The sequence below is a fragment of the Thermothelomyces heterothallicus genome (assembly GCF_042370625.1).
Source record: "Thermothelomyces heterothallicus CBS 202.75 unplaced genomic scaffold P884_scaffold_18, whole genome shotgun sequence".
Lineage (NCBI taxonomy): Eukaryota > Fungi > Ascomycota > Sordariomycetes > Sordariales > Chaetomiaceae > Thermothelomyces > Thermothelomyces heterothallicus.
The window spans coordinates 419422-446948 of NW_027192579.1; the positions used below are offsets into that span (position 1 = coordinate 419422).

The following is a 27527-nucleotide window of genomic DNA, read 5'->3' on the forward strand; positions in this document are numbered from 1 at the left end:
ATATTTAAATGGTATAGTTTATACTACCTATATTAAATATAATAGTTAACGCTGCTCTAATTGTACCTATAACTATAAGGTTTAGGCTACGACTTAACTCCTTATAGCTAGTAAACCTATTAGTTAGTTACCTATTAATGGCTCTAAGTCTATTATATTATATAATCTTGGCCTGTAAAATGTTAAGTATATAGAATACGGAGCGTTTTACTAGCTAGATAAGCGTCTCTCTATATATTATTTACCTCCCTTTTTATAGGCTCTTTACTAACTATTATAGTCCTCTATTACTATAAACCTTGTCTTTAGCTCCTGTTACCTATAAGGCAATATTTCTTTCCCCCTTTTTCGTAACCTTCTAGCTTTTCTTATAGACCTTTTATATACCTCTAACCCCTAAGCTACCTAGTTTCGTAACTAGCTATACCATTATAATAATGCTTTTATATTTACCTTGATCTCTATAACCCTAACTACTTATAACCTTATATAGAGTAGCCCTATCGACTTCTAGATTTATAGTATACTTTATTATCTCTATAGTCCTCTAGAAGCCCTAATAGGTATTACCTCTCAATTTATATAGCTATACTTTTATAACCTATAAGCTATATCTATATAAAGAGTATTTAGCTTTTCTAGCCTTAATATAGACTTTCTTATATAGTTTAATTCCTTCCTCTACTAGTATAATCCGTTTATTCAGATATACCTTATAGCCTAGGAACGCTTTAATCTGTTAAATAATATAATATAACTCTCTATTAACCTATAAATATAGCTAGTCATTGACTATAGTTATAGTGCTAATCTCTGTTAGGAGAACCTGCCTATTACTAACAAGGTTATAATTCTAATTCCTAAAGAGCAGGCTAAGGCTAGCTTTCGCGATATGGTTCTAGCCTATAGAGCTACTAATAGCTCTATATAGGCTTAGAAGTATATTTATCCTTATTCCCCTATATACCTCCCTCTTACTTACCCTCTTATATTTCCTTATAGGGACCCTAGCTTTCAAAGGAGTTTACAGCTCTATAACTATCAAGGTCTAAACTAGACTTAGCTTAATATAGAGTAGGGTTAGTAGTACCGGTACATTTTATATACCTATTACAGATATAGTCAAACCCCCTTTCTTTTTAAGCGCCTGTTTTAACAGTTCTTAGTAAATATCTAGGCTATAGGTGACTAGCAAAAGCTTAACTAGATCCGATATAACCAGAAGGAGCTTTATATAGACCTATATCAAGGAATATAAGATTGGCTCTGCTATAGAGATAGCGATACCTATAAGCTTAACTAGCGGGTAATCTTACCTACAAGTTACATTAGAGGTCTACGATTTATCGCCTAATGTTACCAGGACTTGATAGTAATTATCTATAAGCTTAGGTACCCTACTTTCTTTATTACTATTATAGCTAACCCTAATTAGCTAGAAATTTAACGTAAGCTTCTTCTAGGGTAGACTACCTTAGACTAACTAGATATTGTTAGCCGTATATTTAAGCTTAAGTGTCGAGCTATTTTATAGGAGCTTCGTAATAATAATCTTTTTAGGTAGTTTATAGGTAATATATAGACTATAGAATATTAGAAATAAGGCCTTCTATATTATCATTTATTACTCTTTCTTACTTGAGAGTCTATATAGGTATATCTTATACCTGTAAATATTAACCGTATAATTCGAGCTAAGCTTCTAATAGAGGTAAAAGACCTAGATAGGAGGTTACAAGAGGTGATTATAACCAATATAACTTATAGCCTATATAGTAACCTTAACCTAAATGCGCCTTATATAGTTTAAGACCTATAGACTAGAGTTACAAGCTATTTAAAGCGGTTCCTAAAAGCTTTTACGGATAAGACATATGTCTAGGACAATGGCTACCCTATTTATAGGCGCTATAATAATAGTTAGATAATAGTTTGCTAGGTCAATAGGTAAGATGTCATATTAGATAATAGCTAGGTAGTTCCTTATAACCCTTATCTCTTTTGTAAATATATTACTTATATTAATATCAAGATTTACGTATCTATAAAGTCTATTAAATATATTTATAAGTATATTTATAAGGGGACTAATTAGTCTATAGTCTGGCTATCTACTTTATAATAATAAAACGAGGTCAATACTTATTTATAATATTGCTATATTAGCCCTATAGAGGCTATCGTTTATCTGTTTAAGTTTTATACTTATAAAGAATACCTACCTATATACCATCTTCTGGTCTATCTTAAGGATCAATAAACCGTCTTCTTTCCTATAAACGCAACCTAACAAGAGCTTGTAGAGTAGATAGAGTAGAGAATAATAGAGCTTAAGGCTTTCTTTATATATAATGCTACTTACGAAGATAGCTATAATGTTCTTTATATTGACTTTCTAGCCTATTATACCTAGGATCGAAGTCTATAGGTCCAGAAACCTTGATAGAGGGGTACGGCTATTAGCCGTATATACTATATACCCCCTACTATAGGTAAGCGATACTTTCTCCGCTTACTACTCTATAGTATTCTAGGAGCTTAGTTATATTAGAACTTATAGACCATTAATAGTATAGTACATTCTACTTTCTAGCTTGCCTATATTACTATAGGTCTTCTAGACTTAGATAAGAGCTAAATTAACTACTTTATAGAAGCCTCTCTTTGGCAAACTAGGTAAGCCCTTCGCTACCTATTCTATATCTACCTTACTATAGGCAATATTATAGATCTAAGAGAGCTATAGCTACGGTTCTAGGAGTCCTTTTACAATGACCTTCCTTAGCATATAAGCCATATACTTAGTATTCTATAAGATCTTTAATACCCTTATTATAACTATAGTCTATACCTCTTAAGCTTAGACCTAGCAGAGTATAGAAAATCTCTATAGGACTTTAATCTTCCGGAATTCTAGCACTAATAGTAGGATATCCAATAGAACCTACTTTTATAGGCCAAGTTAGCTTATAACGCCGTAGAACAGAGGTCTATATTTAAGGATATCCGTTTAAAACTTAATCCTAGTCAGTTTATAATTTTCTAGGAGGTTATAACTACAATAGAGAGAGAGCTATAGACTGCCTATTTCTTTATCTAGGGCCCTAGCGGAACTAGAAAGACCTTTCTCTATCGCTATCTCTCTTTATTCTACCGCTTATAGGGTGAAGTTATTATCTATATAGCGTCTTCTGGTATTACGGCCCTCCTTCTTAATAGTAGCCGTACTTCTTATAGCCGGTTTAAAATCCTAATCGAGCTCTTTAACTATAGCTCCTATATAGTTTATAAGAATACGTAGTTAGTAGCTCTTTTATAGAAAGTAAAGTTAATTATTTAGGACAAGGTTCTAATATAACACTACTTCTGTTTCGAGGCTGTAAACCGAACCTTATAAGATATCTGGGGCTATAAATCTGTCTTTAGAGGACTACTAGTTATCTTAGGCAGTGACTTTGCTTAGATCCTACCTATTATCTATAAAGGAGATCGCTCGCAGATAGTTTAGGCTTACTTATAGTACTCTTTACTTTAGAGAAGCCTTCGAGTCTGTAAACTAACTAAAAATATATAGGTATAGGGTGCTAACGAAGAGAACCGTATATTTGTTAGCTAGCTATAGGACCTTTATTATAATCCTTCCTTCTATAGCCTTATTAACCCTCTTCTAGCCTTTTAACTCTACTATTTAATAGAGAGTCTTATCTAATAGGTCTATCTTTAAAATATCCTTATACTTGTAACTAGTAATTCGATAATATTTACGGGCCAAGTAATACTTTGCCCTTATAATATAACTATTAAAGACATTAATACTATAGTTATTAAGGAGTTTCTAGGGCCTATTATAACCTACCTTTCGGTTAACGAGTTAGAAAACCCTCCTATTGATAAAGATAGTAATGTACCTACCTTTACCCCTAAATTCCTACTTTTATAGGACTTTCCTTCTATTCTACCTAGGGTTTTAGAGCTTAAGGTTAGCGCTCCTATTATTTTACTTTATAACCTTAACTTATAATAAGGTTTTTATAATAGAACTTGCTTAGTTATTATATACCTCTCTTGGCTAGTCATTAAAGGCCGTATTCTTATAGGCTCCTTTACCTTATAGCTATAGATGATACTAAAGATCAAGCTAAGCACTTCTACGGAAGAATTTCCCTATACTATTATCTAGAAGCAATTTCTGGTATAGCTCTGTTTTGCTATAACAATAAATAAGTTATAAGGGTAGTCTTTTTCTATTATTAGGCTTAATACTCGTAAACCTATATTTTCTTATAGCCAATTTTATATTATAATGTCTTAGGCTATAAATGTCTATAATATCTCTATTTATTTACTAGGCTATAAAGAAAGGTATAAAAAACTTATAAATATTATATATCCTAAAGTCTTAATTAGGTAGAGAGAGCAAAAGAAGTTTCATTTTACAAGTATCAAAGTATATAATATAATAAAGTAATTATATTAAATATAGCTAATAATAATTATAGCCTATCTTATAGCCTATTTTATAGGCCCTTTTATACCTCTATACCTCCCTATTATTAGTAGACCTCTATAACAGGTTACTAATATCTACTAATACTATTCTAAGGTTATACTCTTCATTAGATAACAGGCCTAGAAATAGTATATAGATATAATTAATATAGCTTAAGGCCTATATAGCTAGAAAACCTATAATAGGTAGAAGGGGAGGGCAGGCAAAAGGCAGAGGGTTAGACTCTTTACGGCCGTAAAGCAGGTTAAAATCATGCCTATAGCGAGAGCTAGGGACAGGCGTATATATAGCTATAGTTATAGGGGGGCGTAAAGATACGTCGACCGATAAGATAGAGCCTTTAGATTCTTTAGATTCCTCCCGTTTACCAAGAGAGGGAGAGACCGTATTTTTATAGCCCTGTTACTTGCTAGTGCCGGTTTTTTTCGGTCCTTGCTTACTTTGCTACTTCTTTCTCTTTATATACGAACCGGTTTATATAAGCTCTTCCTCTACTATACGCTTTTATAGGGTTTTTTATAGAGTCTCTTACTCTAGATTAACCTATTAGTATTTTTTTAACCATACCTATAAGTTAACTTACTTTTATTACCCTAGTAAAAGGTATAGTACTTAGTTTCGGAGTTATAGTAGTAGCTAGAATAGGTACCTATACTAGTATTATTATTTGATATAATATACTCTAAAAACAGGCTTATACCTTTGCTATAATAGGTATAAGGGGATTTTACAAGCTTGCCTATAATATATATAAGTAGCGCCTTAAGGTTAGTAGGGCGCTTAGTATTAATTTCATAGTTACCTCCTTTACTATTATTATAGACTAAGATATAATAAATGATCTATTATAGTTATTAGTTAGGCTTTATAAGGCTATAAGTTTATAACTTATAGATAGGGTAAGTATGTTCTTAATATACTTAGTCTTTCTAGCTATATCATTGTATAGGGCTACTATTTCATCTTTCCTAATGACCTATACCATTTTACCTTATATATCTATAAGAAGCCCGTCAATTGTTATAGCTTTAGTAGCAGGCTTCTGGCTATTGTTGTTATTGTTACTATGGCTATTGCTGCCAGGGCTACAGGGAGGGTGGGGGGTGTGGGGGCTGCTTGGCCGGGCCGGGTCCTGTTCGATCGAGTCGAACAGCTCCTCGGAATCAGAGAGCGCGGGCGGTATAGCTATACCATGTAAAACTATGTTAAAAAGACTGCAAAAAATTACCACAGCTGTAGAATACTTATAGTAACGTGGCTAGCGATTTTTTTCTGTTGTGTAGGCTCAAATGCGCGCGCGTAAGCGATTTGTGGTGGTTGTGGTGGTTGGAATTGATTGATCGATCGATCGATTGATTGGGTTGGTTGGTTGGTTGGTTGTATGGAAATGGAAAAGTGGGCTGGCTGCAGTGTGGGGAAAAATATGCAGGGCCAGAGGGTAGAGGCCGCGAAGCGGCCTGCGCGAATCCCTCGTCCATACTACATACATAATAGACTTACTTGACCCCCAAGTTGCGTGACACATTGGCCCAGCCAGCTTGGGTCTAGTTACATGTGTAGCTGAACTCCCTTTGCTTTATTTCAGTTTTTTCTTCAGCAAACTGCCCTCCGGAATGCTCGTGGTCTCATCGACTGATCTAGACCTCCGAGGCCCTGGAAGCATGCCCGCTCAGGGCAGCCAATCGCCCACCGACCCCGCCCCTGTAGGTGGGACCTGTTCCCGATAAGGTTCCCACTAAACCCAGCATGGCCCAGCCTGTCGGTGCCGTTCCCAGTAGCAGCCCGGCCAAGTACGCAACTTTATTTCAACAAACGCGGGTCCATGACGAGGGAGGGAGCAAAACCTGCCCGCTTCACCGGCGCATGGTAAACACCTACTATTGGAAAGCTCTCCAGTTGACGGTTTCGTAACGACGCTGGCCCGACCAGAAGAGGAAACGTTTGAAGTCGAGACTCCCAGAACGAAAAAAGAGTCATGCCGGCCCTCGATCGGCAACCGGGGTACAGCTGCAGTCGGGTGTCCGGGTTGGATAGTAGTCATGCAAGTCTGCAATGGTCTAATTATGCTACTGCGGCCCACGGCCAAGCGGTTCTGGCTCAGACCAGCTGCTGCAGCTGCGAGCCTGATGAAGTGTAGCATCGGATGGTGGGACAGAGTGTTACCTCTTCTTAATTTTCATAGCCTGCGGGCTGCATCCTGTTTTGGTCATGCCTAGAACGCCGTGGGAGAGGGTTAAGGAGAGCGGGTAGGTTATTCAATGCTCCCATCCATCTTGGCCCTCCACCCATTCTTCCCATCCCCATTTGCTTTCTTTCCGATAGTCTAGCCCCCGAGCGTCTGCAGGACATACACCAGGGCATCCATTGTCTGGCGTCTCAAATGGGTTACCAGCCGGGCGGGCCCAAGCCACTCGCTGCGCAGCGTACGGAACGCAATGCATTGCCTCCAACACTTTGCATGTTAAGTACTTACATGCATTAGCGTAGCGGCTAGTGCAGAAGCAGGCGAGAAACACGCGTTAACCTTACCTTGCCTCCCTTTAATGTGGTCTTTAGTCTGCCAGTGGTGCGAATGCGCGATCACCGGTAGTGGCGTTCCATTGGGGGCCTCCACGCCGCAGGTGGTGTGTCCTTCCCGCCCAGGTTGTGCTGCACGTGTTACTGTACAGTACGTATGTATGTACGTACCTTACTACGTGCGTGAGAGCCTCATTTGTTGTCGGTGGGAGGGACCCGCTACCGGTATGTAAGGTAAGCTTCTGTTGCGGGACACCTCTGACATTTTGCCTTTCATACATTTTCTTTTCTTTCATTCTCAGATCTGAAATGACTTAAGATTACAATATGACGACGGCTTACCACTTACTTCTTGGCAAGAGCGATGGCCGGCGCTGACCCGCTCACCCGCTGGTACTGCTAGGAAGGTAAGATACCTGCTTAATCAGCTTAATGCCTGGCGAACACGAAAGAGCATCACTTGCACTGCCGCCGGCACCAGTTTGCCGTCACCCTCCTCGTGATTTTGAGAACAAGACGAGCCTACAGGTCGCTGCGCTGACTCTGCAAGTCAGACCGATTGTCAGCTAATCAGCTTCAGCTCTCTCACCACCGCCTCCTTCCACTGTTCCAATAGCATTGTTTCTCCAGTTGCCGCACGGTTCGGAGGACGAGCGAACCAATCCCTCCGCCCCCTTCTTCGCCCTTCTACCCGAGTCCCTTGCGGTCTGGCATCTTGTTTGGCAACGTCTTCTACTTCAGTCCGGGGAAGGAGTCACATCCGTCATACAGTCTCCCCTTCCCTTTTCGCTAACCCACGCATCTGCGCATGAATGTGGGAGTGACGACTTCTCTTTCCCCGGCTAGATCGTTACCGAGGCCTCACAGCCCAGAGCCAGCCAGGGCGGTTTCATACCTTATTTGCCAGTCCCCAGAGAGGTCAAATCCGAACCCTTGCATGCTCGGGACCAGCCGTACCATCCTTGTTTGAGCCCTAAATAGGGTTTCCGTTTTATAAGTCAGCCCTATGGTCCCTGTGGGTTCCTAGTGTGCGCAGTTGTCCCTGTGTAAGACTTCAACGGAGCAATGTCCGAACCGATGCAGACCACTGTGCCACGGCCTCCTCGTGCAGAGCGGATGACAACGTCGTGTGGCGAATGTAGGCGAAGGAAGCAAAAGGTAACGTCGATCAATCATTCTGTCAGCGGTCTGGAATGCACTTAGATGTGCCCTTCCCTGCCTCCACCGCCATCTCCCCCACAAGCACCCAGATGTTTATCACAGACACTCCAAAGTTCGGGTCTGGAAGGAACTCAATAATCAGCCTGTTAGAGTAACACCCTGCTGATCTGTCATAGTGCAACCAAGAACAGCCGTGCAGCAACTGCGCGAGGAGGTTTCCGCAACCAATCTGTGAATACAGGCAGAACCACAGGTGCGTCGGGCTCTTACCACCACCCAACGTAAGCCGAACGTTCGCTAGGTGTTAGTGGACGGTTTGCTCATCTTCAAGGGAGGAAGCAGGCGCCCTGCCAGTGTACCGTTGCCACAGCAGTCGGCCTTTATCGTCTCCTTATCTCCGTCTAACCCGACACGAAGCGAGAACTCGAATGTCGGTGACCCTCGACAGCGTTTCCCCCTCGAGATCTTTCCGTTCGTGTCGTCCTGGGACCAGCAACGCAGCCATGGTGATGCGGGCAGCAACCTGTCAGGCTGGCCCTCATTTTGTCTGTCCGAGCAGCCTTCAAGTTCCGCGCCAGCTCTGGCCGGGCAATATTCCTGGAGCACCGACCAGCAGTGTCTCTCCATGTCCATCACGGCTTGCCAAGACGGTTGCACATCGCACTCCGCCGAGGTTCACCATGCCATCAGGACCCTCCAAGCTTATCGATCGGCTCAAGATGGCTGGAGCAGCACAAGCTGGTCGCAGGGGCAAGAAATAAGTGCGTGGACACTGGTGCCGGCTGTCTTCACGGAGCCGGACAGCTTGAGCTGGCCCATTTCCGATGTGGTTCAGGGGCTCGGTCGGACGCTGTCAGCAAGGACCATGCCAAACCAGGAGCTCTTGATGGTTTGTAAGTCTGGCCCAGCTACCCTTTGCATCTGCTCCTTTGAACACCTCTCTGACATAAGCCGTTACCACAGTCACCAACTTTCTGTCCCAGTTCACGGCTTCGCTAGACGGAAATCCAGAACCCTCGAACCCGTATATCAAGTATTACGTCCCATACTGTGTCAACTCTCAGCTCTTGGTATGCGTGGCCATTTATTCAGCTGCCTGCTTCCTCACCGACACTGGTCATGTCGACAGAACTGTGGCGATGGCTCATAAGGGCCACGTCTTTAGGCTGCTGAACGAACACATCAGGTCACGGGTGCCCACAACTGACGAAGTGATTGCTGGAGTGCTTCAGATTATCCTGAACGAATGGTGCGTGCTTTCTATAAGATCAATGCTGGCTGCGCCCGCCCCGGGAATGGAGAGGGGCTCTGCAGCGTGAAGTCTATTGCTACCCCTTTCCTCGCCACTCACAGCCTGCGCGACAAGCAAAAAACAAAAACAAGGCAGTTGACAATTGTATAGGCTCTGGGGAAACACTGATGATCTGCGAGCTCACCTGCGCGGACTCCGGGATATGATCAAATGCCGTGGAGGATTTCGAATGCTCGGCCTACATGGGCTGATTAGCAAGCTTGCGATATCGTGAGCCCTTGTTCCTACACGCTAGACCTTGGTTATGAAAATATCTAACTAGCTCGCTAGTGCCGACGCTGCGATTTCCCTGTCTCTGGAAGTCCCGCCGTACCTGCGAGGAGGGCCCGAACTCGAGTTCAGCGACAGCTCACGTTTCCCTCTCCGTGTAGCCCTCAACACGCCCCTGATCCCCAAGCTTGTGCGGTTTTCGTCATGTGCCGATGCCCTTCGTATCCACCCTGCCGTTGCCTCCATTCTCGATGACATGCGCTTTCTTCTCGCTGCGGTCCTTGCGCTTCCAGCAAAGCCTTCGGCGAAGGAGCTCCAGAAGGTACACACCACGTCGGCTTGGATTCACGAGCGCATCTCGGCCCTCTCCGAAGACTCGCCGGCCACACGATGTCCCTCAGAAGCGAGCTCGGCGCCCAGAGCCGACGGCTCTATGGTGACGGGGATATCCAAACAGGTGCAATCTCCCCAGTTCCTGTCCCTGTGCCAACATCAGAAAACCCACCCGGAGCCGCCCTGGGCACAGATGCAAATCCCGACAGACCTGACGCAAGAACAGTACCCGCCAGCGGCTCCGCCTCCATCCTCTTCCGCCTCGTCCTCCTCTTCCCTGCCTCCAGACCACATCTACCAAGCCGTCCGTCTCGCCGCCCTCCTGTACAGCCGCGCCATTATGCACCGCCAGCCCTTCAGCTGGGTCGTCACGTCCGATGCGTTCCTCCGCCTCTGGACCACGGCGTGGCGCGTGCCGCTGTCGACGTGGCGATCCCTGCTGGGCGTGCTCACCTGGATCCTGCTGCCCCTCGTGCCGGGAGGCGGCAAGGCCGCACAGCTGCACTACCGCTATGTGAGGGGCATGCTCAACATCTGCATGTTCCAGATGGGCATAGACAACTGGGAGATCGCGAGCTCGGCCATGGAGGCAGGCCTGCGTTTACAGCGATGGTTGGCGGGTGAGCCCGTGAGCCCTTCGGAGGCCGGCGAGTGAAGCAAGTAAAAGTGAGTTGGCGCCGCTTGGTGGGCGGTGTGGAGGCGGCAGGCCTCGTAGCGGAGAGATGCTGTCTGGCGATGCCAGAGGAGACGGAGGTAGGCGTAGGGTCGGCTAGATCATGCGTACAGGAAGAGAGCAACATACCTGCATACGAAGGAAGCCGGGCCCCTACCGGGAGGGGCTCTTGGTAATGTTGTACGCTACTTGACGCGTTACCGCCTCTGGAAAGGTGAGCTGTCGCTTGATGGGCTCGGCCAACCATTGCCTCCTTAAGAAGGATCTTTGGGGGTTTAAAAACGGTATCAGATGTTACCTATATAGAGTCTGGATCGCATGCTGGAACATGTTGAACTCTCTGATACCGCATTATTTGAATCTTTCAGAGCACAGTTGCCGCCACCGGAGACTATCAGCGCTATGTTTCGGAGGTAAATAAAAGGGGGTGACACGGAAAGTAAGAGGAAGGGTGGGTGTGTGTGTGTTAGGGAAGACGTTGAGCATGTTTAAACAGCTGAACTGTAAAACATTGCGAAATGCTGGTTTTGGTCATATTTTTTCTAGCGGCTCCAACTCGGAACATGGTATGAATAGATGGTCTCGTCTGCTACTTGAGCTTTGACGGCTTGAGCGCCAGTGTCGCCTGTCGACCTCTTCTGGGGAGTTCTTCACAGCGGCTGCTCTGCCTGCGACGGGCCCAGTGCAATGCCAAAGCAACCAGCCGCGAGATTGATCCGTCATCTGCAGCTGGGAAACTCCTAAACGAAGGCAGACAGAACATGCGCGCCAACTTGATGCCTTCTTCCCCAACGGAATCTCGAGAATCAAATAACCACAACTGCCCTTTTAGCGGACCTTAAACGGAACAGAGCCCGGTCAAATCGCTCAATAGAGCGCCGATCGCGGACTGAGGCTTCGTCGTGCGATAGGAGGCAGCAGTTTATCGCAGAGGGTGCGATGATGATCGGTATGAAGACTCCTAAATCCCCTCGACCATAAAGCTGAATTCCTCCGGGGCATAGGGATGAGGCTGATTCCAGACTCCGAATGTCTCCAGAAGCGGTCAGGGACTGTTTCTTTCACTCTCCTGGGTAAACCGCTGTCCGATAGACTGCTGAACTGGCCTGAGTTGCACCAATCGTAGCTGCAGGCAGCTGCAGAAGGCTGACGCTCTCCAATAAAATGATTCGACGGCCGCACTGCTGCAGCTTGGCCTGGTAAACGTAACCGCGGTCATGTAGGGCCCAATCGCTGATCTGATTCGTCCTTGACATCAACGGCCCCAAGAGAGGAGAAGCCTGAGACAAGACAGGAAAGATGAATGGACCACGACGGAAGCGCAAGGTTGGGCAGAAACGCATGGATGCGACTCGAGCTGGAAGATGGTCGGGCTGCTGCTGCTGGTGCTCAGGGGGGTTGCTTGCTAACGTTTGTCTGTGTAGGTGGGCAACCCCCTCCGTTCCTCTCTGCTCCCGACCTCTCTCGTCTGCACCGCGTTGGTCAAACCCCGTCGCTCCAGGTAGGATAGACAACTCCACCGAACAACTGGCTACCCTGGCATGCAGACGAGAGCGGTGTCGGGGAGGGTTTGGAGAGCCAACTAGCGACGGGTTACGGATTACCTTGTCTGGCACCGCAGAGCTCGGTCGGTCGGTCAGCGACTGCGAGCCCGAAGCGGAGAAGGCGCCATCAATGAGAAACCGAGGGAAAGTCAATGGGAGTAACAACCGTAATCACTGCGACAAGGAAGTGCGGAAAGAAATGTACTCGAGGCATGCAAGAAAAAATCAAGAATGGTTCTTGCGAGGGCCGGCCATCAAGCCGGATTTGGAACGACTTTGCATCTGATTCAAGGCCACAATGGACACGCCTCACCTCTCTCATCCGCACACGACTGCATCAATTGTAACGGCGGAACTTGAGTGAGTGGGCAGCGAGCCATGACAGGCCCTCCCGGCCAGCCGAGCCCAGTCAACCCAGGCCCGGTCTGTGCACCTTCGTTCATTTGGCAGCCTGTGAATGGCTGCAAGGCATCTGGTCAGCCCCGCTCCCCCTCCTTGCCTCTTGCCGGTCTTGCAGGGCGAAGGAGAGCCGAATTGCACACGCCGACCAATCAGGCTGCACTACCGCCATGCCACAAGGCTAAACCAGAGCCGAGTGGTTCAAGGCAGCTTGGCACAGCCTTACCTTGGTAGGTACGCTCAATCTACAGACCACGGCACCTTCCTGTAACCCGTCTTTGCTTACCACACCCCTCCCCCACTTCCTCTGTGTGGCCTCGCACTTTCGCCTCGCTTCCCTGGGCTGCCGTGTCTCCTCTTTCCCACCACCATTTCGGCTCCGGTTTATCTCGTTTACCACGTCTCGGACACTGTCCTGCGCCCATAAGGCGGCACACCCGCCCAAACCTGCCACACCAGTGACCAAACCATCTTCCTCCGAAAGCTCTTGGCCAAGCATCTTCAACTTCCCAGCCGCCTTGCCCGCCCAGGCGCCGTGAGTGCGCCCTCTCCAGGCGCCATCTCGGGCCATGGAACCCTCTTCGAAACGGAGGAGGCTGGCCCCTAAGGTCCCGGACCCTCCCGCCGTGTCAGCGCTCCCTCCGACACCTCAAGCCCAGGCACAGCCCCCACCACAGACATTCTCGCAAGATCAAGTAGGTAGACGGTCCCAGGTGCCTACTCGCTCTAGGGATCGGTTTCGTTTTGCCTTACTAACCCCGTCCCCTCCAGGTACCGTCGCAGCACTACGCGCACGCCGAAGCTGCTCCGCGGCTGCCAGAACGCGATGAGTTCGAGGCATTCGCACGTCACCTCCAGGATGCGGCCATCCACATCCAACAACAAACCTCGAGACCCAAGCATACCAGCGTGTCGGTGTTGATGCTGCGGTGGGAGGAGGACACCTCGGTCGAGCCCGACATGCTGGCCCTGGAGCGAGTTTTCCAGGAGCGGTACCACTACCACACCGACAAATGGGCTATCCCTACCGTCCCAAATCCCAGCGTCAAGCTCGGGGTCAGGATAGCTTCCTTCCTCGACAATGCCCGCCCCGACCATCTCCTGATCATATACTATGCCGGCCACGGATATGTCGGCCCCGACCATCAGCTCTACTGGGCATGGTAGGTGCAATACCGTGACTTCCCGCTGCCTCTCTCGCCCCATTTTTTGGTGCTGACGGAGAAACGTAGCAATTCGCGCGATGACGCGGCCAAGCTGAAGTGGGATGGCGTTCGCTGCTTGTTCGAAGATGCCCAGTCGGAGATTCTGCTCCTGATCGACTCGTGTGCTGTCCGCGACGCGCCTGTGGCTGGCAGTCACGGTGCTAAGCAAGCAATCGCTGCCTACAGCCCCGATCAGAGCGCGTTGGAACCCGGACCCCGCTCCTTCACGGCCGCGTTGGCCGAGACGCTTCAGAAACTCAGCTTCCTGGGTCGGCCCTTCAGCGTGCAAAAGCTCTTCGACGATCTTTGCCAGCAGAGGCAGCAGGACAGCACGCAGGCGCTTGCCAGGCTATCCAACGGATCTACGAAGCCTAATCACACGCCCGAAAGGTCACCGGCTTTCTTTACCCTCACACCGGCCAGGGGCCAGGGAATCGTGTTGGTTCCACTTGACCCAAAGGCGGCCCAGCTCCAGTCGGCCCCCCACTCCGCTGATGCGGACGCTCAAGGAGCCTGGAAAACCAAGCCCGAAGACCGCCCGCTCCACCCAGATGAGGTGCTCGACCTGACTTTGGAGGAGCAGAGGGTGTTGGTGTGCACGACGTTTGTCGGCGACGCGAGTCCAGACATGGCATTTTTCAATCAGTGGCTCCACAGCGTGCCAAGCACCACGTCCAAGATAGCCGTTGAGGGCATGTTCCTCGGCCCGCCGACCATGCTGCTAATTTCCATGCCCCTCCATGTCTGGAATATTGTCCAGCATGACAAGGTTTGCTGTTTCCTTGGTTACATCAGCTCCCATAACATGATTCACCTCTATCAACGACTCGTCAACTCGCCTCCGAGAGGCTTGGTTAGCATCAAGGACGAGGAAGACAGCCGCCGTCTCAAGCGCACTCCCTCTATACATCGCAACGAGACCTCAAGTCATGACGCCCCTGTTCCGAAGGAGACGGCTCGACGTCAGGATACCCATCTCAACCAGGCGGTTTCAGCCTCTATCCCGAACATACCTCTCCATGCCAGCCCGGGACAGACCCCTCCGGTAGGTCCCAAGGACGAGGTCGAAGACTCGGCGGAGATGCAAGAGGCAGCGGAACAATTGAAGGCACTGAGCCATGTCCGACATATCGGTGGTGACTCTCCAGCGACACTCGATCGCCAGGCTACGCAGGTAGGGGACAGTATCGCCGTCCGTCATATCGGCGACCCTGATTCTCCGGCAGGCGGCGTAGTAACCGGGTTGGACGGACCCCTCTACGGCGCCGAACATAGCACTCCCTCTGCGAAGGTGAAAGCCAGGAAACCACTCCAGAAGCAGACGCCGAAGCAGGAGGTGCGGTGTGACCATTGCAGTCATGCGCCCTTCAAGGATTCCTCGTCGCTCCGTAAACACGTCGCGGCTGCACATACGAGGCCTTTCCCCTGTGCCTTCTCGTTTGCCGGGTGCACCAGCACCTTTGGGTCCAAGAATGAGTGGAAGCGGCACATTTCTTCGCAGCACCTGTGCTTACAGTTCTATCGGTGCTCGTCGTGCCCGCAGAGCAGCGCCGACGGCAAAGGCAACGAGTTTAACCGCAAGGACCTATTTACGCAGCACCTTCGCCGCATGCACGCGCCATTTGCAATCAAGAAGGCCATAACCAAGAGCGACAGTAAACTGCAGGCCGAGTGGGATGCCCACGTCAAGGAGATGCAAACGACCTGTCTCGTCACCCGGAGGAAACCTCCTCAGCGGTCAGCCTGCCCAAAACCGGACTGTCAAAGCGTCTTCGAGGGACCAGGGTCATGGGACGAGTGGACAGAGCATGTGGGGCGGCATATGGAGAAAGGCGAGGCCGGTCGGATGGGAGTCGACCCGCTGCTAGCGAAATGGGCGCTAGACGAAGGCATCATCGAGGAACTCGGAGACGGCGAGTACAGACTCTGCGCTGGTAATGGGTCAAGCATGAGCGAAAATCAGGTGAACAACCACAACCACCAACACCACAACAGCGACAACAACAACGACAACAATATCAACAGCAATCACGACAACCACAGCCACAATAACAACGACGGCCACGACAATGACAACGACAACGGCAAGACCTCTTCGGATGGCGTAAGGAGAGCAGAGGGGGACGACGATCCCTCTATCACGGTGGCGATGCCAATTCCGGTCTCTGACAATATGGAGGTCGGCTGAACGCAATGTAAGAAGCGGAGGGGGGACGGAAACGAACGATCTCATGAGGCTTGGAAGCCATGTTTTTTAAGAATGGCCATCATGCCACGGTGTTACGACTCGGTCGTGAAGAAAAAAAATGGGAGTTTGGACGGCGCCGTCCATTACCGTACTTGTTCAAGCGTAGCCCCATCATGTTGAGAGGAGCAGCGCGAGGACATTCTTGTTAAGGCTATATAAATAAGGAAGGTGCTTATTGTGTATACACTACATGTGTATACCTGGTATGTAAAGTACCATGTAAGGGAGGTCCTGCATGTGCTCCTCCACATCAGTACGAGTCGACGTAGGTATATAACTGATGTACTGTACATACATCCATCTACCAGGCGTCGCTAATGTTACGGATATGTTCGGCCCTCATTTGGTCCAGTCGTCCCTTTTTCTCACTTTCTTCTAGTTATCGAGCGTATTGTATAATACCTACTACTTGTACCACTCTATAGAACCTCGCTTGTATTTCGTCTTCTTTTTGTTTCTTCGACGTCTTGTTTATTGTTCTACTTCTCCAGGTGGACCCACCACGGCACCCCAGCCGCCGTCTCTAACAACCCCAGCTTGGCCTGGCCGAAAGTCAGTTGGCCCCGCTTAATTCGGCCCTTTACAGTCTTACCACGAACCATGAACCGTGCTGTGTGGTCGGGCCGCGGCATGGGCATCCCACACCAAATGCTACTCAGAATTGATGAGGCAGGTACAAGCCCCAAAGGGCGCGCCAGTCCTTGCCAGTGGGTAATGCGGGGATGTGGAGAGTGTGGGACCCCAAAGCAGGAAGTTTGTCCCTTCAGCCGCGGCCCAAGACAACGGCGCTCGAGCGAAGATGTCACTCGGTTCGGTAGACGGTGGACAATGTCAAGGACCAAGAAGCCCTCGCATGTGCTGCCAAGCGTCAAACGGCCCTTTTTTCTTGCCATTCGGCAGACACGAACTAACCAACTCGGAAGAGAGTCATTGTCAAGGGCGGGTTGTTTGTCGAGCTACGTACACTAACTGGAGCCCTGCAGGGCCAATGTCGTATCATCAACGGTGCTCAGCCTGGCTTCCACGAGGTGTGCGTGCGATCCGCCAACCCGGTTCATCCGATTTACAGTGCCCGCAATGGCAGGCGGGCGGGCGGAGTTTGGCGGAGTTGGAATTAACTACTTGGTAAGATGATGCATGCACCAATTCGGTGTAACTCCACAAGAGCGAGGTCCGGGGTACGGTGTCCGTCCCGATGAGAGAGATGGACGCGGGGAAAGGGAATGCAGCGTCCCGACGCTCGATCGTGGATAAATAGCTGCGATCTTCCTCCCTCGCCCTGATGCTGAGGAGGCAGCAAGCTCCGGGGTCGGTTTCTCTCCCCCCTATCCAGATAGTCGAGCAAGTACTAGGACTTCGTGCCACCTGCTTGGAGATAACATGATCGGCACTCGTCTCGCAGGCCTCGGCCTGCTTGTAGCCGGCGTTTGCTCCGCTGCTGCCAGCACGTCAGCAATTCAGCTACGCTCTGCTGAACGACCCTTGAGCGAGTGTCCCGGATACCAAGCGGTCAACGTCAAGACCAGTGCCACAGGTCTCACCGCCGACTTGAGACTCGCCGGGAGTCCCTGCAACACCTACGGGACTGACTTGGAGAAGCTTCGCCTGGAAGTCACCTACGAGACTGGTAAGCGGACGTCGTCGAATAGAGCTTAGATTCATCGCTCGCGTGGACGCCAAAACTAAGGGGTGAAACACTGCAGAAAACCGTCTTCACGTCAAGATCAGGGACGCCGACGAGCTAGCTTACCAAGTGCCAGAGAGTGTCTTCCCGCGTCCCAAGGCCGACGGCATAAGCGCAAAGAAGTCGGCGCTCACGTTCAAGTACAAGGCCAACCCCTTCTCCTTCTCGGTCTCGCGGACCAAGACGGGGGAGGTCCTGTTCGACACCTCGGCCGCTCCCCTTGTCTTCCAATCGCAATACCTCCGCCTGAGGACCAGGCTGCCGGAGAACCCGAACCTCTACGGGCTCGGCGAGCACAGTGACCCGTTTCGCTTGAACACGACCAACTACATCCGCACCCTCTGGAGCCAGGACAGCTATAGCACGCCAGAAGGGGCCAACTTGTACGGGAACCACCCGGTGTACTTTGAGCACCGCAAGAGCGGAACGCACGGCGTGTTCTTCCTCAACTCGAACGGGATGGACATCAAGATTGACAAGAATCCCCAACATCTCGAGTACAACACGCTAGGCGGCGTCTTCGACTTTTACTTTGTGGCCGGCCCGAGCCCCGTCGACGTCGCGCGGCAGTACGCCGAGATCAGCGGACTGCCTGCCCCTGTTCCGTACTGGTCCTTTGGCTTCCACAACTGCCGTTATGGATACCGGGACGTATATGACGTTGCGGAGATGATATACAACTACAGCGCCGCGCGCATTCCTCTCGAGACGAGCTGGATAGACATTGATTATATGGACCGGAGAAGGGTACGTGAGCGAGCGATCGCCACCATGGCATTTCCCAGCAATAAACACTCCGGGCCTTGTCGGCTGACCAAATGCACCTAATTAGGTCTTCACTAACGATCCGGAAAGGTTCCCGATGCCTCTCCTGCGGATGCTTGCTGACAAACTTCACTCCAACAACCAGCACTTGATCGTGATGGTCGACCCTGCGGTCTCGTACTCGCCCAACCCCGCGTATCAGCGCGGCATCGAGGACAACGTCTTTCTCAAGCGTAGCAATGGCTCAGAATGGCTGGGTGTCGTGTGGCCCGGCGTTACCGTATTTCCCGACTGGTTCTCGGCCAATATCACCAGGTATTGGAACAACGAGTTTGCCCAGTTCTTCTCCAAGGAGACCGGCCTCGACATTGACGGGCTCTGGATCGACATGAATGAGCCGTCCAACTTCCCCTGCTTCTTCCCCTGCGACGACCCCTTCTCGGCCGCGGTAGGATATCCCCCGGACCCGCCCCCCGTGCGGCCCGCTGCCCCACGCCCACTGCCTGGGTGGCCGTGCGAATTCCAACCCGAGGGTTCCAACTGCACTCAGCAACAGGACGGGGCTACGCCATCAGTCAGCGTTCCACGGCACGGAATTGAGCCAAGGGCAGCGCCGGTCGCCAATCCGCCTCGCGGCGACAACAAGTGGAAGGGCCTTCCCGGCCGCGACCTGCTCTTCCCCAAGTACTCGATCCACAACAAGGCAGCGTACAAGGATTCGTGGAACGGAAAGCACGGCGGACTCTCGAATAAGACCGTCAACACCGATGTCATCCATGCGAACGGCCTGGCCGAATACGACGTCCACAACCTATACGGCACCAGTAAGAAGAACTCTCCCCACGTCTCGCTTCACCGTTACCTGATCTCCCCAACCCCCTTGTCCCCCGACCCTGACATAATGACTTCCACCTCGATAGCTGGCGGAGACTAACGGAAACCTCCCCCTTTCTAACAGTGATGTCGGTGCAATCGCGTCAGGCTATGTTGTCCAGACGACCTGGTCTCCGGCCATTCATCATCACGAGGTCGACTTTTGCCGGGGCGGGTGCATCGGTTGGGAAGTGGTTGGGCGATAATCTGTCCACTTGGGACCACTACCGCGCCGTCATCCGGACTGTGATGGCCTTCACGTCCATCTATCAGGTGCCCATGGTCGGCGCCGACGTCTGCGGCTTCGGCGGCGACACGACCGAATCGCTCTGCGCTCGGTGGGCGATGCTTGGGGCTTTCAGCCCGTTCTACCGGTCGCATAACGAACTCGGCTCCATCCCGCAGGAGTTTTACCGCTGGCCCACGGTGGCCGAGGCCGCTCGCAAGGCCATCGATATCCGCTACCGGCTTCTCGACTACATTTACACCGCCTTCCAGCAGCAAACCGTCGACGGCACTCCCGCCGTCAGCCCCATGTTCTTCCTGTACCCCAACGACGCGAATACCTTTGGCCTCGACCTACAGTACTTCTACGGTCCCGGTTTGCTGGTCGCGCCGGTCACCGAGGAGGGCGCAACAAGCGTGGATGTCTACCTGCCGAAGGACGTCTTCTACGACTGGTACACGCACAAGGCCATCCGTGGACAGGGCAAGACGATCCGCGTCAGCAACCAGGGGCTGACCGACATCCCGCTCTTCCTGCGCGGTGGCGTCATCATTCCCGCCCGGGTCAAGTCGGCCATGACGACGACTGAGCTGCGCGAGCAGAACTTTGAGCTGCTCATCCCCGTGGGTGCAGACGGAACAGCGACAGGCCAGCTGTACCTGGACGACGGCGTCAGTCTCGAGCAGAAAGGGACGACGCTCATCACCTTCAGGTACAGGAACGGCGTCTTGACGGCGAGGGGCACTTTTGGGTACCATACCAAGGCCAAGATCACCAAGGTGACGGTGATGGGAGCTAGCCGCAAGAGGGACGAAGAGGCGGACACGGCGGTTTTGACTGTTAACCAGCCACTGACTGGCAACTTTGAAATCAAAATTAGCAGTGCTTTGTAGGTATATCACATAGCAAGTAACTAGCATAATTCCTTAGTAATGAAGCCCGACTTCGGCCGCAATTATGCTCCCCGCTCTCCCAAGTGTTCTAGCACGGTAATGTCCCCAAATAATGCCCAGATAATTACTAATTATACAAATTGATATTCATGAACAGAAACAGGGAGGGGGAAGGAAGGGGTTGGGGCCTATTTTTTGGTGGATATATAACAGAGGGATGGAAGAAAAGGGGGAACAGAAGAGAGGAGAAACTAAGAGAACTTAATTAGAGCACAAGAAAAGCAAAGACTGAAATGGAAGGGAAAGGGAAAGGAAGAGAGGAAGAGAGGAAGAGAACGGCAGGGCAAAGTGGGAAATGGCGATAGGAAGATGTAGCAGAGGCGAGATATACAGATATAGTTAATTAGTGTTAAAATACACGGGAAAGATCGATGAATAGAGTAGTGGAGGTGGCTTAAGCCTGGGAGACCAAGGTAACCCGCCCGCCTCGATCACTTAAGTATCTGACCTGCCTAAATAACGGCTGCAAAGATGCCAGACTCGAGATTGGAATCCCTTAATTATCATGTATGGCCGCAATGTCTAGTTGTTCGCTTGAATCATGATTGCCACCGAGTGCCGAGTCCTGAGAACGGTGCGCATCCTCCACGGCTGCAGGACACAAACAATATGAGCTGGACCCAAGTTCTCCTCGCGGCTCTGATCTCAAGCTGGGGTCGGAAGGTGCATAGAAGAGAGGGGCCTGCTCGAGGGACTTTCCAGGGTAAATAAACATTAGGATACCGTGACCCGTACAGTTCAGACGAAATCCACGGAGCAGTAAGTTGACGCGTTCAAGTGCAGGAGTCTCGGTTGCCCAGCGACCTGGATACCTTAAATACCTCTCCTTTCCGGCCAGTTCCTCCCCTCTCTCCTTCTCTTTCTTCCTCATCGGTTTTCGATCCTGACGCTTCACATTGATCAACATTGCACCTGCAACGCGATCAATCACTGCATCCGTCTACGCTCGCAATCCAAACTTACAATAACGACTTGGCCTTCGGCCTCGCTTCCTTCCTCTCCTCGCTCGCCGATTCCCGACTCCGCTCCGACACGTCTGCGTTGAGGTCCCCGGCCGCAACAATGTCGTCGACGAGCGCCCTCTGCTCCCTCTACCTGTTCGCCCTCGCCGCTCTCACCGCCCTCGTCCTCCAGCTCCCCACGCGGCTTTCTGAGCTGGTACAGGTCGCAGGTGATGTGTTCTTCCTCCTCTCCTTCCTCGTCGTGTCATGCACGGCGTTGATTCCCTTCTGGAGCCGCCCCCCTCCAGCTCTATTGACGGTCGCAGGTTACCTCTTGTTCTGGACGGTAAGGATCTCGGTTGTTGTCATTGACTTTGGCGCTCGTAGTGTAGGACTCCCCCTCGAGACTGTCGACAGTATTCTCCGCGACGAGGAGCTTCGGTCAAGACTCGAGCTGGCTGCGACGAAGCTACGACGCAGGTACAGGAAGCAGCAATCGACCCTCGCCGCCCTCAACAACGACATTACCCGGGTCTGCAAGGAGCACAACGGACACTCTCGCGAGTTTCCGACTGTATTTCGGCATCGCGGACCCCGGCTTCTGTCTGCGGAAAAGGTACCCAGCACCGGATGGACAGAGCCGCCCTTGCTTGTCAAGATGTGTAAGTGCCCGATCTCATCTCTTACGTCGTTCACCTCAGCACTTCCTATTTGCCCTCTGTCGCTTGCGTGTCGTATATGACGACACCAGGCAATCCCATCATACTTATCCCTTTTTTTTCCGTGTCTCGCACCGCCTCAGATCTCTTTCTTCCCGCGAGCTGCCGCTTGATGCCAACCTGCCATCTAATCTTTTGATTAATTATAGTCTACGCCACCGATATGAAGGCCGTCTTCCTGTCGCGCAAGGTCAAGCAGCTTTACGCCGCTGTTTGCATCAACCAGGACCGCATCCGGAAATTGTCGACCATCCTCAAGGAAGAGCAGCAGGCCTTGGACGACCTCATTCCGCGGATCCGCAGGCACAAGGACAGGCTCCGCCATGAAGAGCTCGAAGCGGTACGGCAGCTGAAGGCGATGGAGAGATACGAGCGCTTGCGCATCGGTAAGCCCACCAAGACACGGTGTCACGGACTTCGGCGGCCATGGCGTCACCGGGACTGACATCGACGTATACAGAGCGCCAGAATTCCAAGCCCACCTGGATCGAGGAGCTCTACAAGAGGAATCGGTACCGCGATCGCGCCCCGCTTCCCGATCCTGTCCCCCGGTCCCGACAAGAAGTGGTGATGCAGACTCCCCTGTGCGCAACCTCTTGTCGCGTTCTGGAGACGGAGAGGGACCTGGCAGCTTGCCAACGGGTCGTGAATCCGATTCCCCCTTCTGGTACGGGTTTCGAGGTCTTGTTTGGGTGCCCTCTTCCGGAGGTCCTGGTCCCGCTTTCTGCGCCAGTCCCCGAGTTACGGCAGACCGTTCCTCTTCCGGCCACGTAGGATGTGGTCGAGGTCGATACAGTTATGCCGGATGCACCCGAGTTGATCGAGGCCGACGAGGATCACGATGTTTCGGTACATGATGTTGAGGCATCGGACCTGGCGGTTGACATCGACATGCCTGACGCTGTGAGTCCTATTTCCCGTCTGACCGTGATGGCGCCTCTCCGCTGCCCGCCGCTAACACCCTAACACTCCAGCCCTACGACTCGCCGCTCCCCTTGGCTCCTGTGCCGACCGCCTCTGCAGACATGGACATGGATGTACGGTACGACGACGACATCGATATGTCAGAGTCTGCCGCTGTCCAGGTAAGCGACACGACATTGTGCCATCTCCAGTCGTTGGCTAGCGTGCTGATCTCCTCCGCTTTTCAGTCACCACAGCAACAGCAACAAGAGGTGATATCCTCCTCGGCTGCAGTTCCAGTTGAGGAGGTATCGGTTCAGGCTCCGGCAAACTCTGCTCCCCCGACGGCCATCAGCTTCGACTTCCAGCAGGCCGAAGCCAGCGAAACTCGCCGGATTGCCAAGCCCAGGTCCAGGCTTCGACGGGTCCAAGCACGAGCAACCGCCCCGGCTCCGGCCATGGCACCAGCTCCTGCTCATTCCCAGCCTGTACCGCCTCCCGGACCCGCAGCTCCGGTCGTCGTCACAGCACAGTCCCCGTCGTCGGTGGCTGACAAGGACAAGGGCAAAGCCCCCGAGTCCTCCGCCGACGCCGACGAGCCCACGGACCCCACGCACACGTTCGAGTCGGTTATGCTGCCAGGCGACCTCATCCGCCGCCTCCTCGAGAGTTGGATTGAAGCATGTGCGACATTTATGGAGACCTCGGACCTGTGCTCAAACGTCTCGCCGCGGTGGATTCGTTCCTGGAAGCAATCGACCTCGGTTGATCTGGGCGAGAAGTTGCCGGCGGACGTCGAGGAGGCCCACATGGCCCGGGAGAACGTCGCGATACTGGTCAAGAGGTTCTTTCAGTACAACCTCCTTCGAAGGATGGATGGTCCGGTCAAGGATGGCAAGAACGCGGTCTTGAGGCATGTGAAGGAGCTGGCGGCAAAGGAGGGTATTGACTTGGGCCAGGTGGATATCTGAGGCTGGTGGTGGCTCATGTTCTTGCGACGACGACGACGAGGAGGAGGAGGAGGAGGAGGGTGGTGATGCTTCGTGGTTTGCTCTTGTTGGCTTTCGTCGCTGCTTTTTTTGCTTTTGGTTGTTTTTTTTCTCGTTCCGTTCGCCTTTGTCTTTTTTCTGCTTTTTGTATTTTTAGTTACCCGAGGGTCGCCGTGCTCGCGGGGGTGGTGGGTGGGCCATTTTGTATTATTAGGTTTCTCTTCTTTCGTCTACTGTCTTGACGCTTGAAGCTCTTCGAGCTCGAGGGGGCGGTGTGGGTGGACCTTTCAACATGCTTGCTTCGCACACCTGCAATGTCTCCATTGAATCCGTGGTTTTAATAAAGCGGAACACTCTGATGGAGGCGGAAGTAAACACGTTCAAGTACCTCTATGAATATTCATGCAAAGCGACATCAGCGGGATCCTGCAACCCTGGGCTTGTGGGTATATTTCTAGTTGGATGGTGGTTGGAAAAGTCCCATCTTCTAATTATTAATATTACTCGATGGACGGTCTCATGATAGACTGAGAACGCGCGTTTAGGCCGCCACTGTCGGTATCTAGCCCGTTGAGGGTTCTGTCGCCGTCACCCTCTTCATTTGGATTTTCGAATGCGCTCTCGTACCCGGTACTCTCTCCATAAATGCTGTGCTCTTCGCTCTCATCTTGCCTTTCGGATGCGGATCGATGATTGCTACACGACTCGAGGTCCGATTCCGGGCCGAATTCGCTCGCAGAACTTGCCATCTCGGAGGTTTCGTCTTGGTACCCGCTTTCGGAGTCCTCCCCGACCATGGCTAGCTCGTCGGCGAGCGACATCCGACGCCGGAGCGGTGGTTTCGTCCTCGAATTCCCGGGAACTGTAGACCGTTTAGCACCCGGGGCAGGCCGGTTCGTGACTTAAGAGCCACGGTGCCTTTGGCGGGGGAGCGCAACAACGGTACTTACCCTCTTGCCTGATAACCTGTATCGTGTTCCTGCGCTCCAGCGGCCGCCTTTGGAAGCCGGAAGTGCGGGCCTCTCCGTAGCCTCGCGTGGTGCTGGCTGGAGACTGGACCGACGAGACGCTTTGAAAAGAGATTGAGTGTTGCCGGGGCCTCGCTCGCATACCAGTATTATTAGTAGTAGCAGCTGCATGCCCGGCGGGCTGCGGACATGGCTGCTCTACAGACGCAACAGAGATCAGGCTGTCCCTGCTCGACTGCAACCCCATCTCTCGCCACTGAAGCTCGAGCGCGCGAGACAACAAGCGATTATAGCCCTGATAAAAATGCCTCTGGAGGAGGTCGAAATCTGGATACCGTATCAATATCGGGTACCTGAACCGAGACCGGGGCACTTTGGTGAAACATGGAGCCCACGCGCATGCGATCATGGTCCGCCATGCTCTCCCATGCATGAATGCATCAGGGAGGAGGGAGGAGGAGAATAGAAGGAACAGAATAAAAAAATAAATTATAGAGGCGGCCAGGGAGAGAGTGTAAGGTGAAAAGGAGTTGCAGGGAAGACAACCGAAAGAGGGTTTTTTTTTGTTTTTTTGTTTTTGTTTTTTTTTTTTTTGGGGGGGGGGGGGGGGAAGGGGGACTTACTGCCTCCATGGAGCCGGTTGACTTCCTTGACCATCTTCAGCTGGCCCTCGGCGAACTCGAGGGATTCGATGGCCACGTTGATAGCGGCCTGGACACGCATCTCGGCCTGCAAGGCGTTCACCAGATGCTCCGCCGGCCTGCGGCGGATATCGATCCCGATGTGGTCGAGACGGCCAGCAGTTCGGCCGTCCTCAAAAGGAGGGAACCTCTCTGTTTCCGTCCGAGCGGTCTGCGGGCGCGAAAACCCCGCGGAACCAGAGTGCTCGCTCTCCTTGACCGCGGCTCGCCCGCCATGCCCGCTGTGTCGGCTGCGGGGGGTTGATAGGTGGTGGTGGTGGTGGTGGTGGTGGTGGTGCTCTCCGGCGGCGTTGGCCCCGGCGCGGGGAGTGGCCGGTCCGGGGGTGCTGGCGGGTGGCGTGGCGGAGGCTTCGGGAGGCGTCTGCCGTGAAGTGCTCCGGGCGAAGCAGCAGAGGGTGCTCTGGAGCGAGTCCAGGAGACTTCCGAGGGTCGGGCACATGACCTCGCCCAGCCTCTCCTGCGACTTCTCCTGGGGCAGGATCTCCTGGAGCATGTCGAGGGCGAGGTGGAGGCTGGAGCTCATGGTGAGGACGGCGCCGACCAGGATCTCTTTGTCCGCATCCTGGAGCGGCCGGGCCAGAGAGTTGAGCTTCTCGACGGCCAGGACGGGGTTGTCGGCTGGCTCGACGCGGCGTAGGCGCAGCAGCCAGTCCGGCAGCAGAGCCATCACTTGGGGCGGGAGCGCGATCGCGTCCAAGGTCCGGAGCGGCGGCCAATCACCTGGCGCAATTCCGATTCCGGTGCGCCTGGGTTGGTGTTGTGGGTTTGGCAGCAGCGGAAACGACCATCCTCGGTGATTGTGTGACATGCTGTGGTAGGCGCGCCTACTACTTTAGTAGCACTATTAATAGGCTATCATTCATGTGGCTGGTGAATTGGGGAACCGTAACCCGGGAGGCACGTTTCTGGGTACCAGTTACTTCTTTGGTATTCCGTTACCCAGTAGTTAATCTGTGCAGTTACTGCGTACTTGCGGGATACTTTCTTCGTAGCTTCCTGCAGGTAGGTAACTGGCGGTGTGCGGCGCTCCACACACCGCCGAAAACTGACCCGCAGCCACGATTGTGATGTGGACCGACTGGGGGTTAAGGGGGCGCTAACCAGAAGTGTCGATGAAGAGACTACGGATGACACTTCTTGGTAGGGTTTCAATATTAATTATCTTGGTTTGTTTAAATGTTCAGTAGCGGCGCCAGCCTTACGTAGGGCCTTGTGCCTCATACGGACGTAACTGCTGTGTATTTGTGTACAAGATATACAGCATACAATAATTACTCGTGCTTAATTAGTTAGTCCCTTATCCCTCCTGCTTCAAGTGGACTCTGCCTTTGGGGTCTACCATATATTTATGCACAGTCGAAACACGCTAAAGTCCTACGGTAGGCCAGCGAGTATTGTATGTACAACATTAATTATTGTGCTGTTGAGTGTAGTTAGGACATCCATTGAACTTGAAGAGATACCAAGAATCTAATTAGGACCTCCGTAGCCTCGGACAAGAGGAAGAATAGGAAAGAGGAAAAGAAAAGGCTTGCACAGTACCATTGTGTGTGGAAGTGTGTGAGGAATCAACTCGGCAATTCAAGTAGTTGGCAAACTCTTGAAACACCCCTGGCGATGGGGAATGTTGAGTTTGATCGGTCTGCCCCTTCGCCTTTTGGGCTTCCTGGCAAACTTGAATCCCCTTTGCCAA

General features: G+C 51.5%; 8 protein-coding genes across 8 annotated transcripts; 6 read left to right on the plus strand and 2 right to left on the minus strand.

The window, feature by feature from the left end:
• Positions 1 to 5103: 5103 nt before the first annotated feature.
• On the minus strand, positions 5104 to 5319 carry P884DRAFT_205030 (uncharacterized protein; the record flags this gene model as incomplete). Its single annotated transcript, XM_069438617.1, has 1 exon — positions 5104 to 5319. A coding segment is annotated over one exon (216 nt), but the record flags the coding sequence as incomplete, so codon positions are not given.
• A 3494-nt stretch (positions 5320 to 8813) lies between these two features.
• P884DRAFT_278995 (uncharacterized protein) lies at positions 8814 to 10698 on the plus strand (the record flags this gene model as incomplete). Its single annotated transcript, XM_069443248.1, has 4 exons — positions 8814 to 9081; positions 9152 to 9437; positions 9591 to 9710; positions 9771 to 10698. The coding sequence occupies 4 exons, from the start codon at positions 8814 to 8816 to the stop codon at positions 10696 to 10698; spliced, it is 1602 nt and encodes a 533-aa protein (XP_069296044.1).
• Positions 10699 to 13228: 2530 nt separating this feature from the next.
• P884DRAFT_271177 (uncharacterized protein) lies at positions 13229 to 16052 on the plus strand (the record flags this gene model as incomplete). The annotated part of the gene is made up of 3 exons (XM_069442417.1): positions 13229 to 13354; positions 13431 to 13822; positions 13892 to 16052. The coding sequence occupies 3 exons, from the start codon at positions 13229 to 13231 to the stop codon at positions 16050 to 16052; spliced, it is 2679 nt and encodes an 892-aa protein (XP_069296045.1).
• A 1440-nt stretch (positions 16053 to 17492) lies between these two features.
• On the plus strand, positions 17493 to 20553 carry P884DRAFT_204799 (glycoside hydrolase family 31 protein; the record flags this gene model as incomplete). The annotated part of the gene is made up of 4 exons (XM_069438603.1): positions 17493 to 17739; positions 17816 to 18543; positions 18629 to 19385; positions 19520 to 20553. 4 exons carry the CDS (start codon positions 17493 to 17495, stop codon positions 20551 to 20553), a joined length of 2766 nt encoding a protein of 921 aa, XP_069296046.1.
• Positions 20554 to 21675: 1122 nt separating this feature from the next.
• On the plus strand, positions 21676 to 22296 carry P884DRAFT_204807 (uncharacterized protein; the record flags this gene model as incomplete). Its single annotated transcript, XM_069438605.1, has 1 exon — positions 21676 to 22296. One exon carries the CDS (start codon positions 21676 to 21678, stop codon positions 22294 to 22296), a length of 621 nt encoding a protein of 206 aa, XP_069296047.1.
• Positions 22297 to 22436: 140 nt separating this feature from the next.
• Positions 22437 to 23047, plus strand: P884DRAFT_204785 (uncharacterized protein; the record flags this gene model as incomplete). Its single annotated transcript, XM_069438601.1, has 2 exons — positions 22437 to 22659; positions 22734 to 23047. 2 exons carry the CDS (start codon positions 22437 to 22439, stop codon positions 23045 to 23047), a joined length of 537 nt encoding a protein of 178 aa, XP_069296048.1.
• P884DRAFT_43471 (uncharacterized protein) lies at positions 22896 to 24349 on the plus strand. Its single transcript, XM_069445894.1, has 3 exons — positions 22896 to 23176; positions 23248 to 23358; positions 23425 to 24349. Exons 1-3 carry the CDS (start codon positions 23072 to 23074, stop codon positions 24145 to 24147), a joined length of 939 nt encoding a protein of 312 aa, XP_069296049.1. The 5' UTR covers positions 22896 to 23071; the 3' UTR covers positions 24148 to 24349.
• A 689-nt stretch (positions 24350 to 25038) lies between these two features.
• P884DRAFT_278999 (uncharacterized protein) lies at positions 25039 to 26501 on the minus strand (the record flags this gene model as incomplete). Its single annotated transcript, XM_069443249.1, has 2 exons — positions 25039 to 25460; positions 25757 to 26501. 2 exons carry the CDS (start codon positions 26499 to 26501, stop codon positions 25039 to 25041), a joined length of 1167 nt encoding a protein of 388 aa, XP_069296050.1.
• Between the last annotated feature and the right edge of the window lie 1026 nt (positions 26502 to 27527).

Excerpts from the sequence above, each read along its gene's own strand:
- P884DRAFT_43471 (XM_069445894.1), top strand. The coding sequence starts at position 23,072 with ATGCCGGATGCACCCGAGTTGATCGAGGCCGACGAGGATCACGATGTT. Across the intron at positions 23,177-23,247 it reads ACATCGACATGCCTGACGCT|CCCTACGACTCGCCGCTCCC; the intron begins GTGAGTCCTATT and ends CTAACACTCCAG. Across the intron at positions 23,359-23,424 it reads CAGAGTCTGCCGCTGTCCAG|TCACCACAGCAACAGCAACA; the intron begins GTAAGCGACACG and ends TCCGCTTTTCAG.